The 13,432-nt window shown below is 44.9% G+C and overlaps 1 protein-coding gene and 1 long non-coding RNA gene across 2 annotated transcripts in view; one reads left to right on the top strand and one right to left on the bottom strand.

Annotated features, from left to right (window-relative positions):
• Positions 1-3,737, bottom strand: part of LOC122465213 — a 59,539-nt gene extending 55,802 nt beyond the window's left edge. The window contains exon 1 of the long non-coding RNA XR_006289883.1: positions 3,608-3,737. This is a non-coding gene — a long non-coding RNA (uncharacterized LOC122465213). The remainder of the gene's footprint in view (positions 1-3,607) is intronic.
• Positions 2,097-13,432, top strand: part of EPAS1 (endothelial PAS domain protein 1) — a 147,038-nt gene continuing 135,702 nt past the window's right edge. The window contains exon 1 of the mRNA XM_027825222.3: positions 2,097-4,729. Within this exon, the coding sequence (XP_027681023.2) occupies positions 4,701-4,729 (29 nt within the window). The 5' untranslated portion in view covers positions 2,097-4,700. The remainder of the gene's footprint in view (positions 4,730-13,432) is intronic.

Genomic DNA, 13,432 nt, shown 5'->3' on the forward strand with positions numbered 1-13,432 from the left:
GCAACAAAAATGATTAGGGGTATAGAACAGCTGCCCTATGAGGAGAGATGAATAATACTGGGAATTTTCAGCTTAGAAAAGAGATGACTAAGGGGGGATATGATAGAGGTCTATAAAATGACTGTGGAGAAAGTAAATAAGGAAGTGTTATTTACTCCTTTTCATAGCACAAGAACTAGGAGTCACCAAATTAAATTAATAGGCAGCAGGTTTAAAACAAACAGAAGTATTTTTTCACACAATGCAATCTACCTGTGGAATTCCTTGCCAGAGGATATTGTGAAGGGCAAGACTATAACAGGGTTCAAAAAAGAACTAGATAAGTTCATGGAGGACAGGTCCATCAATGGCTACTAGGCAGGATGGGCAGGGATGGTGTTCCTAGCCTCTGTTTGCCAGAAGCTTGGAATGAGCGACTGGGAATGGATCACCTGATGATTACCTGTTCTGTTCATTCCCTCTGGGGCACCTGGCATTGGCCACTGTCAGAAGACAGGATATTGAGCTCGATCAGGGGTCTCAAACACGCGGCCCGCGGGGTTCTCCCCTGCGCCCTCCAAGCTTCCCGTGCCCCCCCACCCCCAGTGCGCCGCATCCCCACCCTATCTCCAGGCCAGAGATGGGCAAACTACGGCCCCGGGCTGGATCTAGCCTCTCAGGGCTTTGGATCCAGCCAGTGGATTTGCCAACCCCGTGGTGCTGAGGGCTCCGTGGTGCTCCGGGAAGCGGCAGGCACCACTTCCCTGTGGCCCCGGGGGGAGGGGGAGCAGAGAACTCCGTGAGCTGTTCTTGCCCCTGGGTACCTCCCCCGAAGTTCCCATTGGCCGCGCTTCCCCGTTCCCAGCCAATGGGAGCTTTGGGGGAGGTACCCACAGGCAAGAACAGCTCATGGAGTTCTCTGCTCCCCCTCCCCCCAGGGCCGCAGGGACAGGGTGCCCACCACTTCCTGCAGCAGCGTGGCATGGGGCCATGGCCAGGGCAGGCAGGGAGCCTACCCTGGCCCAGGTGCTCACCCCTGCCACTCCGGAGCCGCTCAAGGTAAGCGGCACCGGGCTGGAACCTGAGCCCCTCCTGCACTCCCTCCTGTACCCCAACTCCCTGCCCTGACCCCCCTGCTGCACCCAGTGGGTGGGGGTGGAGCGGGGGCAGCGGGTGTGTGTGTGATGCGGCCCTTGGGCCAACGTACGAGTCCTCATGTGGCCCTCCTGGTGATTTGAGTTTGAGACCCCTGGGCTAGATGGACGTTGGCTCTGACCCAGTATGGCCATTCTTATGTTCTTATATTTGGCCCCTAGAATAGGTGGATATGTTTTGGTTTGCTGAAAATTGTAACACTCTTTTCAAATGTGGAACATCTGTTCCCTCTTCCGTTCACCAGGATTGAGAACTGGTTGTTTATACTGTCATTTCTGGTAATCTTAAAACCATTTTATAGAATCTGTGGCTGAAATCCTGATGCCTCTGGAGTCAGTGCCAAAACTCTCATGATTTCAATGGGGCCAGGATTTCCCCCTTTTATTATTCTGATAATTGATGCATGGCTGACAACCTTGAAAATCCTCTATCGGTATTTTCTTTCCTTATCTCCATGACATAGCAATATCATCGCTATCATGGTCCTGGGCAAGGAAAGAATAGGGTATACTTTGAAGTCCATCATCATTCCTCTGTCATGTTGGGGAGTCACTGTTCAGCAGGCCATTACTGCTCCTGTACTTTCAGCCCCTGCTGGTCAAAGGAGCAAGAAATGCGTGCTGCAAATCAGCCACATTGTGGCCATCTAGAACAGCGTTGCTAGGGCTAGGCCAAAGGGTAAGACCTGAGTTTTACTGGGTATTTTAAATTCTTTGCTTGTCTGACTCTGAAGTCAAGTTGTTTATTCATGTAAAGAATCTTCAGATATAGAGAGAAGCAGTGCCATCAGCAAAAATCAGTGAAGGACCAAGAACTCAAGTTAATCTAGAGAATGAATGACTGGTTCTTTGATCCTGCTGCATTCTTTTAGCGCTTGAAGGCTAAACTTAGCCCTGTACATACAAATTCTGTTTAACCAAGTTTATTTAGGTTTTAAATATTTACGTTTTTCTTTTGTGTAGGTTCTGTTGTATAAGAAACTGTTACCACATAATCAGATTGCTGCTGTAGAAGCATGGGTAGCTCTCTTCAGATGAGCAGAATGTATTGCTAATATGGAAATGCACATGTTGTTTAAACAGGTTGCATAAGGAAATGGCATGGCAAAACTGCTAAGCTTTGAATAACAGAGAAATAATCCATTATAGGCAAAATGCCAAATTATTTCCATTACTGTGAAGTGTAAGAAAACAAGTGATTTTTATTCTGAAGAAAAGATGTTTTGGGTTTGAGTTGTCTAATTAAAAAAAATTAAACTGAATTATTTAGATATTATGAATGCAATTAAGATGATAAATAGCTATTTCCTCACACTACAACCTATTTAATGTTTTGATACAGCAGAGACTTATTTAATTATACAATTTGAAAAATGTCATAGCAGGAGCTCACGGGAGTTGAACAGTAGTACTTTATTTTCCCAGCAGACACTTAATATCAGCATGCTTAATTTTTAAAAAAAGTGTATTGCTGTTTTTATTTGAACAAGAAAATAAGGTTTTGTTTTGTTTTTTTTTAAATCCACTGTATAAGTCTGAGGAAGGAAGATCAGTAAGTAGAGGGCCTGTGCAGACTTATGCTCTAGTGCTCACTCTCTCGAGATGTGACCTGCACTATCACCATGCCCCCCTTGCCTCCCTCATTTTGAACTCGCATTTGTGATACTAATATTTAAAAGCTTAATCAAGCACTGGGAGTTAGTAGTTGTGGGGGGCGTATTTTTAATCAACCTGTGGCTGACTAATTTTGGTTTGGAGCTTGAGAAGTGGCTGCTGGGTTTGTGGCTACTGCTATGAAAGATGTATTAATATGGACAGTAGTTTTAATTTTTGTGAAAGTGCTTAGAGCACGAGCTTTTTAGTTAAGGTATAAATCCAAATAGATAAATTTTGTGAGAACAAGTCTGAGGGAAGGATTTTTTTAAAAAAAGTCCTGGTTTTCAAGTTGTGTGGTGAAAACAGGATTTCACTTTACCAAGCACACTTCAGGCTAAAGCAAGCAATCACGTCTCTTTGACCCCATCACCATAGTCTCTGAATGTCTTAACCTTAATACCAAAGGCCCAGATCTACAAAGGTATGGAGGCTCCTAACTTCCACTCGATGCCTTTGTGAATCGTTGCCAAAATAGCTATTTCTTAATTAATTAGAGGCATCGCCTCTGTGACGCTCCTAGTCGGAGGAGCAGCCCCGGCCAGCTGAAGGCGCAGGGAAATTGGAGGCCTCATCTGCATACATTAAGAAGGTACAAGCATGATGATTGTAGCTTGATTGGTCGCGTCTGAACAATAACACCGCCAGACCAGGTGCATCCAGGACAGAAAAACAGTTCGTATAAAATACAATCTCCCCACGCAAAAAAACCAAACCAAAAAAAACCCAAAACCCAAACACCAAAAAACTTGGTGTAAGGGGAAGGGACAGCAGTCATCCACAAGCCCGTGTCTGCAGCCCCAGTCACGTTTCTGCCTGACCTGACAGGTGCTCCGCGCCACCTTCCCCTGCGGCCATTCGCGGCCAGCTCGCCCCGTCTCCCTCCGCTGCTCTGGCTGGGAAAGGGCTAGGAGTGCCCGGGGCAGCAGCGCAGGCCCCTGCGCCTCCGCGGCCGCCGAGCTGCGGGGCGAGGTCAGCGAAGCATCCAGCTCGATGTAGCAAGTGCTCAGGCACCGCGCGGAGGAGGGAAATCCGTCCCCCGGGGCCGGGAGCAGGCGCTGCCGCGGGGAGGGAATTGCCCCCTGCCAAGCAATCGCTGCCCCCCTCCCCCGCAGGCTGCCCTTCCCCCGAGGCGCTGGCAGGGGGCTGGCTGGGTGTCGTGCAGCGCAGCAGCAGCAGGAAAGACTCCAGCTTCCCTCAGCCCTCCGGGCAAATGCCCCGCCATGCAGCGCTGGGGCTGGGGCTCCGGCAGGCGCCACCTCGTCCCCCGCGTCCCCTTGCGCTCTCCTGGCTGGCCCTGCCACCCTCCCTCGCTCGCTCGCTCGCTCCGCCGCCTCTCGCGGCGTTGACCTCATCTCAGCAAGTCCTGCTGGAGCCCGGGTGGACGCGGTGGGAGGGGGCAGAGGGAGGAGGAGGGCTCAGCCAGCTCCCGTCCCCATTGGAGAACGAGCTGCGACAGCTCCAGCTGGAGCGGGAGACGGGGCTAAAGAGGCTGAACCTGCCCCCCAGGAGCCCAGGGAAGCCTGAAGTTTTAAAGTGAGAACTTTCTTCTGGCAGGGCTTCAGATTCCAGGGGGAACCCGGTCTCTCCCTTCCCCCCTGGGCGGGCTGTACAATCCTCGGCAGTGTCCTGAGACTGTATGGTCAGCTCAGGGGCGACCTGGCCAGGATTGCTTCAGCCTTTTCCTAGAGGACAACTAGTGCACCAGCGTTGCTGTCAGCTGCGAGCGAGCGAGCAATTCCCCGGCCTTCCCGACACCCGGCTTCCTCCCTCCAAGCCTGGGATCTCTAGCCTGCCGGGTGTGTTTTTTGATTGGGGGGGTGGGATCGGCAAGCAGGACACTCACAGCCGTGACTGAGGAGCCCTTGTTGGCGAGCCGAGTTGGTTTTAGCGGCACAAAGGGCATCAGCCTCAATGATGACTGCTGACAAGGAAAAGAAAAGGTGAGCGGCCGGGGGGGACGGATAGGCTCGGAGGTGGGATGTGCAATGAAAATGGGAGCCGTGTAACTGCGGCGGTGCTGCCCGGGGAGAGGCGAGGTGTTTGGGACTCTCCTAAGTTACGACGCTCCCACGGACAGGACCGTGGTCTCGTCACCCTGCTGGAGGGTCCGGTAGTTGCCGCTGCCGGGGTGACTTCTGGTTCTTCCGCAAGCCGGAGGCTGCTGCGTTCGCTCCAGGTCCTGGGGCGGCGGCTCCCCGGCGGGGACTCGGGATGCTTTCAGGCGAGAGCTGCCCGCCGCTGCTACCAAAACTGCCCAAGCTGGCGCTCTAGGGATCCAGCAGCCAATAGCTGGGAGTTCCGGGTAGTACTCCCATTGACTGCAGGGGCGCGGGATCGGGCCCTGAGAGGGGTCGCGGCAGGAAGAATGTTTCTTGACAGTTCATTGTCTTGGTTGATCGCCGCAGCCGCGAGGGGAGAGGTCGTTTCAGCAGGGCAGCAAAGATCACCTTCCTCCCCAAACTGCTCACAGCAAAACAGTTTACACCAAATGGGGAGGGTGGTCGCAGCCCTGCTCCTTCCTGTCTCCGTCTGTAGCCGCTGTGGCAAAATTAACTCGAGTCCAAGATGGGTTGGTGCCGCAGGTTACAAAAAGTTAATTCCCCGCGGGCGGTGAAGAATGAAAAAACCCCCTAGCAGGTGGGTTGAGTTGGTTGCACTGAATAGGACAGAAGGGATTTACCAGGATGAACGCTTTCCCAGTAAACGTGATCTCAGAAGTAGGTGGTTTCAGAAGCTCCTCGTGATGTCATATACATTATAGGGAAACGTAACATATGCAGTCGTGAGGATCCAGCCTTTACTTCCATGCGTCCATGGGAGCTACAGGGAAACATGTCAGAGATACTCCGCCGCTTCCCCAGGAGAGCACGTTAGCAATATACCCCCGTTTTCCACCTGGGTTCCCCAGTGCGGTTTTAGGGATATAAAGCTAAGTGTAGGTTCCGCATTAATCCATCCCCATGGTTTATAGGAACCGGGCTGGAGTCTCAATAGATAAGCACCCTGTGTTATTTTCCCAATGGGACTTTCGGCGAGCGCGGGGGCCAGTAGGGAGACACGGGGCCGTCGGCTCGGCTGCTCTCAGTTACACCGGTTGTGAATCCGGACTCATGTCCCTTAAGGGGGCAGAGGAAATCTGGATTAAGTCCCGTGTAACTGAGCAGCATTTAGCCCAATCGTTGACTGGAACGGTGACTGAGCGGATCGCCTCCGCAGCTGCTGCTCGAGGGACTTGAGCTCCGGGTGGAGTCAATCGCTTTCTTGTGGAGGGTCTGCACTTTGGTTGCATTGAAAGTGAATATCCTGGTAGCGGCGCTCTGATTAGCTGCACTGGGAAATGTTCAGCTCTCTGTTTTCTGATTGGCTGAATCGGAGAGGTCTCTGGCACCCAGAGGCTAAGGCAGGGGTGGGCAAACGTTTTTGGCCTGAGGGCCACGCTGGGGAATAGAAATTGTATGGCGGCCATGAATGCTCACACAATTGGGGTTGGGGTGTGGGAGAGGATGAGGGCTCTGGTTGGGGGTGTGGGCTCTAGGGTGGGGCTGGGAATGAGAGGTTTGGGGTGCAGGAGGGTGCTCTGGGCTGGGATCAAGGGGTTTGGAGAGCGGGAGTGGGATCAGGGCTGGGGCAGAGGGTTGGGGCGTGGGGGGATGCTCGGGGTGCAGGCTCCAAGCAGCGCTTGAGGCTCCTGAAAGCAGTGGCACGACCTTCTCTGGCTCCTACATGGAGGCGCGGTCAGACGACTCTGTGCGTTGCCCCATCCGCAGGCATCGCCCCTGCAGCTCCGATTGGAGTGCTGGAAGGGGCCGTTGGAGCACATAGGAGCCAGAGTGGGGCCATGCCCGGCTTCCAGGAGCCGCATGGTGCGGCCCTCGGCAGGCACACCGGAGCAGGGGGAGCAGGGCCAAACTGCGTGATGTGGCCCCCAACCCAGAGTCCCGACTGCAGTGCCAGAGCGTGATGAGCCGTGTGCTGTGGCCCCCGGCCAAGCCCCAGACACTGGTGGCAGCTCGGGGGCCAGCTTAAAACGCTCACCCACCCCTGAGCTAAGGTCTCACCCTTTCTCCCCCACCCATTCCATTTACTCCCACTTTCTTGCTCCATCCTACTCCCTTGAAAAAAAAAAACCCTATCATCTGCAAAGTGGGAAAGTACCCACCTTTCTGGTGGGTATCAATCTTCCTCGTACAAAGAAGAGAGTACAATATAATTAAAAATACATAACTACACCCATAGCTGGTCATTTTACAACTAAAGTCGTGCACATATGAAGATCATAGTCAACAACAAATACTAGTTCTTCAGTCTTGTTCTCCAATTCAGGGTTATTTAGTTCATTAGTTTTCGGGGATTAAGCTAATGCAATTTACAACAAGGTTTATTATCTCTAATGTCAATTAGTTAATTTATTTTTTCAGTTGAAGACGGTGTTTTAGAAGGAAGGAATTTTAACAAAACATGCTTCATAATTACAGTTACATGGGTATAGGTTTACATGTTATGTAAAAATTTATTAATTTTATATTGCTGATAAATCTCAACATATGATGTACTGAGGGTGTACTGTGTAGGTGGCCTCATAATTTTGGGGATCTGATGAAATACGAGAATTTAATATAGGACCTGAGAGGCATGGAGTGTTTTAACTACCAATCATCTCACTTAGAGTTGAGGGCTCTGGGAATGTGCTGGGCAAGTTATTGGCTAGGTGTTTCTATCTTACTCTTATTAAATACTTTTTGTTGCAAGAAGGTGTAAAGTAGGGATTTAATTATATCATAGTAATATGTCCAAGGAAAACAGAAATCCAGATATTCAAACTCTGTAATTACCACTGAGAACAATTTCCCTACTGAATCTTAATACAAATTGTTTGGTGCTCTGCATTACACGTGTTACAGGTGGAAAGAAATCAGGAACTATAGTGCAAAACTGGCAGAAATTTAACTCGTGAAATCAATGAGAGTACTTGCATGAGTAAAGACTATCTAAGTGATTAAAAATTGCAGGATTGACCTATGTGTTGAGATATTCAAGCTATTTTATGCTATCAGTGTTTGCAAGATTGACTTTTGTCATTGAATACAAAAATGTGTAAATAAAAGCTGTAATTTATGAAGGAAATACCTTATCTTGCCATTGTTCATATATAGTTGTTTCATTTACTGATATACTAAGCTTCTAAAAATTGTATTTACTTTTCATTTTAATGTGTGCATTAGCTCCAGATCATTGACTGAGCTACAATATGAGCAGTTTGAAAATTATTGCACAGGATAACTTTAAATTGTATTTTTAGAACGATCAGCATATCGGATATTAATTTATTAGGGCTATATACTTTATCTTAACTGCACATTTGTTCGACATATTAGTTAACATTCTATGCAAAGAATGAAGTATGGATAATATTATGTACCCTCATAATTCCGTTTTGAAGGGAAGAGTGAAAAAGATTATGCTACAGTAAGGTGTGTTTGTAAAAATATGTAGTATGTTTAATAAAGGGTTGAAATAATGTTCAGACTGAAAATTCACAATTTTAATGAAAGATAGTTATATCACAGTTTTTAACAAAAAGATCACTCTTAATTACCTATAACTATAAGGGAATGAGCACAGTCTAGTACACAGATAACTTTGAAACTAAGCGGATCTTAGAGTATGACTACACTGCAATAGCCTGTGACGGGGCTGTAATATTGCAATGTAGATGTTTGGGCTCAGCTGGGTGTTTTGCAGTGTAGACATACCCATAGATGACAACTGTCTCGAGACAATGGTGTAATTGCCAAAGCAGTTCAGTTACTATGTGTCATGCTGCAGCATTGAGAGTGGCTAAAAAGTTCAGTTCTCAAGGGGCAGGTCTTGCCACAGATGGTGCAGGTTTAAGGCTCAGGGCCGGAAGATGAAACCAGTGCACTACTGGTGGTTGAGGGCTACTGCACTTTCTGCTTTTCTCTCTCTAAAGTGCCTTAGAATATACTTTAGATACAGCAGAAAACTGAAATTTAGGAGATCTGGGTTCTAATTTACTGGCTGTGCCACTGACTCAAGTGTGATCTTAAGTAAATCACTTGACATTCTTGTGCCAATTTCCATATCTCAGAAGTAGGGTAATAATACTTAGCTAACTCTAAGGGGTGTAATAGAGGTGAGATGAGATGAAAGGTCATGTGTCTAGTTCAATATTCTTGCAGGGGTGTGTGTGTGTGAGTGTATGTGTATGAATGTATGTATGTACAGGAATATTCTGCATAGCCAATTGAAACTTAATATATTTTATTTTCATTTGTTACTTTTATATGAATGATTTATTGCCTTTAGTTCATTTGTTGCTACAGTATTATTAGCTTGATTTCTAGCTGGATATACAGCTGGAAACTTAACGTGGCTTACTTAATATCACAATTTATCAATCCATTTCATGGAGAAAACGTGGTGATGGTAATAAAAGCCTGGAAGTCCTACAAAACAGATAAGTCTTGAAGCATAAGTCTTGAGGAACAGTTCTGCCACCATCCATGAAGGATAATCCAGGACATTTTGTGCTCCATTTAAATCAAAGATCATCCTCAGATTCCCACATGGGAGTTATATTTCAGTTCAAGTCAAAGAGATCTGAGTAACAGTTTATGTAGAATTGTCATGTTGTCACACTCTCATTAGTAGATGTAATATGCACGTTTTCCAAAAAAAAATAAAAATCTGGTCTGAGTCTTCTACCACCCACTTTGGTGGAAAATGAATAGATCCATTACTTTAAATTAGTCAGTGGAAAACTTCTTGTTGGTATTTGTATTCTTAAACAAAAAGTAAATATTTCTTAGAATATTAATATATTTTAAGAAATCATTGAAAGAATAAAATAAATTTTGCTTGCAAGATAATATAAATTAAGAGTAATCAATATAGCATACATTTAATCTTCATATTCCAAACATGGCCATAAGCAAAATCATCATACAGTTTTATTTTCATATGATATTTCAGTGTTCTGAAAACTTCTTTTCAGATATTTGAAATGTCTTTGGGTTTTATTTAATCATGATTGATTTTTGGTTATAATTTTTTTATAATTACAATTTTTTTCTTCAAGGCACATTGCAGGACCAAGTAGATTTGGTCTGTGTTTATCAGGAACATAGGATTTAGCATGGAACAGTCTTTGGAGTAAAGCGAATGAGTGCAGACACTGTCAAAACTGTTCTTTGGCTCAAAGTGAACATTGATGATGCTTGTTTGGTGTTTCCTGATAAATTCATTCAGAACACAGATTGCTGGAAAAAAAACTACCAGAGATTTTTCAAGTTGAGAAAATGAACAATTTAGACTATGAGAAATATGCATGTGTCACTGGTAGTAGTGATTTTTAAGTATACTTTTGTGTGATTATTTCATGATTCCCTCCCCCACAATGTCTGCAGAAAAGTCTCTTAGTGATTGTTTAGTATAGTTTCATTAAGTCAGACATTTTTTTTTAATAAGCCGTGCAAATTTTTAGATGCTGCGTGATGCTAGAGGGGGAGGGGGACAGGATGTGAAAAAACTGACCAAAAGACCAAACATCTGATACTTAAATATCCCTATTCAACTATGGCTAGATAACTGAATTCTTTCTATTAATATTTAAAGCTTGATACTGCTAAGTGCCAGGAAACTCTCATGAGATACTTTGTGCCTTCAACTCCCATTGACCTCTCCCTTAAGGGATTGATTCTGCACAACTGAGGTCAACGAGAATTTTTCTTTAATCAGAGGAGGATAGGGTCCTAAGAGCTTTACCATCAATAGTAGCCTGCAAATCCTTACTCACAAAAGAACTAATCCAATTGTCAGAAACCAAGTACCATAGACACTTCGGTGGCACCCACATCCAATTAGAAGAGGTGGGTTTCAGTTCCCCAGCCACTATTCATTCCACTCACATACAGCCCAAATATTTGGACTTTTTACAGGTTGAATGGATTTCACCCTGATAACTGTGCAGAATGTGGTCATTTGTTGACATTTGTGAGACTACTAAAATTGTTGTGGTTTCTGCCAAGTTATACATACTTTTGACTTCACAAACACTGTTTCTGTCAAAATTCAAACCCACTCACAGGATGAATGCTAAAATCTGGCATCTTTGAGTGGAGTACCTCATTTTGATTTCCTGTTTGTCAAATAACATTGCATTTTCTACTAACCTGTTCTTATCCGCAGTTATCATATATTCACCCTGTTTGGATACTATGGAGGGCTTCAGTACTGGAATTCTGTTATTATGGTATCCTTCATATTTAGGGACCTTGCCATAAATCTAAATAATGAATCTCCTCTTGCTTTCTATAGCACATCTAATTTTATGATGCAGCATTCTCACATCTGGAAATTCCAGTGTATAAATTTCAAAACAAGGGCTGTTGTGCACTATGAATTCTTTAACTGTGTTTTTAAGAACTTCCACTAAATGCAAAAAATTGACCTATCTACAAATAATTATAAACTTCAGTGAACAAAATTTTATTTTCCTACCTTTAAGAGTTTTACAAGCTATGCAGAGATGGGGGAAAGTACTGGAGCATTGCCTTTGAAACCCGGGTTCTGTAGAGCCAGATCCTCAACAACCTTTATTCCTGGAAGCAGTTCTTACTGATGTAGGTAGTCCCATTAAAGTCAATGGAATTATAGCACTTGTATGAGTAAGCACTGAAGGATTGGGCTGTTTGTTACCAGCATAATAGTCTGATTTGCAAAGAGTGAAAGGAAGTTGTGTAATGAATTGCAATTCATATTTCAAATGTGAGCATAGAACTGTACTTTCTCACTCAGGTGTAGTTTTTTCCAAATGTGGTGGTTGAACTACAATGCTTAAGTCTAGGCTGAAACGCATTATAATCGCTTTCTTTACATTGTGCATCTTGCTACATCACCTGAAAAAATAGCCTTGCAGAGAAAAAAACCTATTTCATTTTGGTTCATTTGACCCCTCTCAAGCTGTGAAATCAGGTAAAGGTACTGATGGACAATGAGGCACAGTAATAAAGGCAGATTATTTTAAATACAGTAAATTCTATAATGAAAAGGTGGGTGAGGTAATATTTTTTTACTGGATCAACTTCTGTTGGCGAAAGGGACAAGCTTTCGAGCTTATACTGAGTTTTTCTTCAAGTCTGGGAAAGGTACTCAGAGGGTATGTCTACACTGCAATAAAACACTGCTGCTGGCCTGTGTCAGCTGACTCAGGTTCACAGGGCTTGGGCTGAGGGGTTACAAAACTGTGCTGTAAGTGTTTGGGCTCAGGCTGGATGCTGGGCTCTGGCACCCTCCCCACTTGCTGGGTCCCAGATCCTGGGCACCAGCCCAAGCCCAAACATCTACACTGGCTGCAGTTTTATAGCCCCATGAGCCTGTGTTGACTGACACAGGCATGCCACAAGTGTTTTATTGCAGTGTAGACACACCCAAGTGTCACAGCTAAATACAAGGTGGAGCAGATTTGTTTATCATGAGAGTTAACATGTTGTAAGACAGTGGCTCTCAACCTTTCTAGACTACTGTACCTCTTTCAGGAGTCTGATTTGTCTTGCGTACCCGCAGGTTACACCTCACTTAAAAACTACTTACTTACAAAATCAGACATAAAAATACACAAATGTCACAATACACTGTTACTGAAAAATTGCTTGCTTTCTCATATTTTACCATATAATTGTAAAATAAATCAATTGGAATATAAATATTGTACTTGCATTTCAATGTACAGTATATAGAGCAGTATAAACAAGTTATTGTGCATATGAAGTTTTAGTTTGTACTGACTTTGCTAGTGCTTTTTATGAAGCCTGTTGTAAAACTAAGCAAATATCTAGATGAGTTGATGATGGTACCCCCTGGAAGACCTCTGAATACCCCCAGGGGTACATTTGCCCCCGGTTAAGGACCACTGTTGTAAGAGACCCATTCCAGGTAAAGTGAGTAATTAACACCTCTGCAATAAGAGGACAAAGGACCCTGCCCTAACAGATGCAAAACCAGCAGACATATCCCACTGGTATGATGATCAGCATGCCTCACAACATACCCTTCAAGATCCATAGGTCCTACACTTGTCACTTAAAACATGTGATATACCTCATCCACTGCACTAAATGTCCCAGTAACAACTGTGTGGGTGAATCAAGGCAATTATTATGCTCTAGAATGAACACAAATAGAAAAGACAAAAACACCATATCACCTATGGGTGAACATTTTTCACAAAATGCTCACTCCGTGTCTGACCTCTCAGTCCTTATTCTCAAAGGAAACCTGTACAACCTTCAAAGGATGAGCCTGAGAGCTTAAATTAATAAATTTGTTAGACACTAAAAATCATGGATTTAATAAAGACACTGGATTTATGGCTTATTACAGCAATCTATAACCCACTAACCTGCCTGTGTCCTGCCTATGACTGGAGAGGTGTTAACTGCAGATTTCACCTTGAATGGTCTCTTACAACATGTTTCAGAGTAACAGCCGTGTTACATGTCTTACAACATGTTAACATCTTATGCTAAACAATCTATTCCACTTTGTATCTAGCTGTGTCACTGAATACTTTTCCCAGACATGAAGAAGAACTCTGTGTCAGCTTGAATGCTTGTCTCTTTAAT

The sequence above is a fragment of the Chelonia mydas genome, chromosome 3 (assembly GCF_015237465.2).
Source record: "Chelonia mydas isolate rCheMyd1 chromosome 3, rCheMyd1.pri.v2, whole genome shotgun sequence".
In the NCBI taxonomy this organism is placed as follows: domain Eukaryota; kingdom Metazoa; phylum Chordata; order Testudines; family Cheloniidae; genus Chelonia; species Chelonia mydas.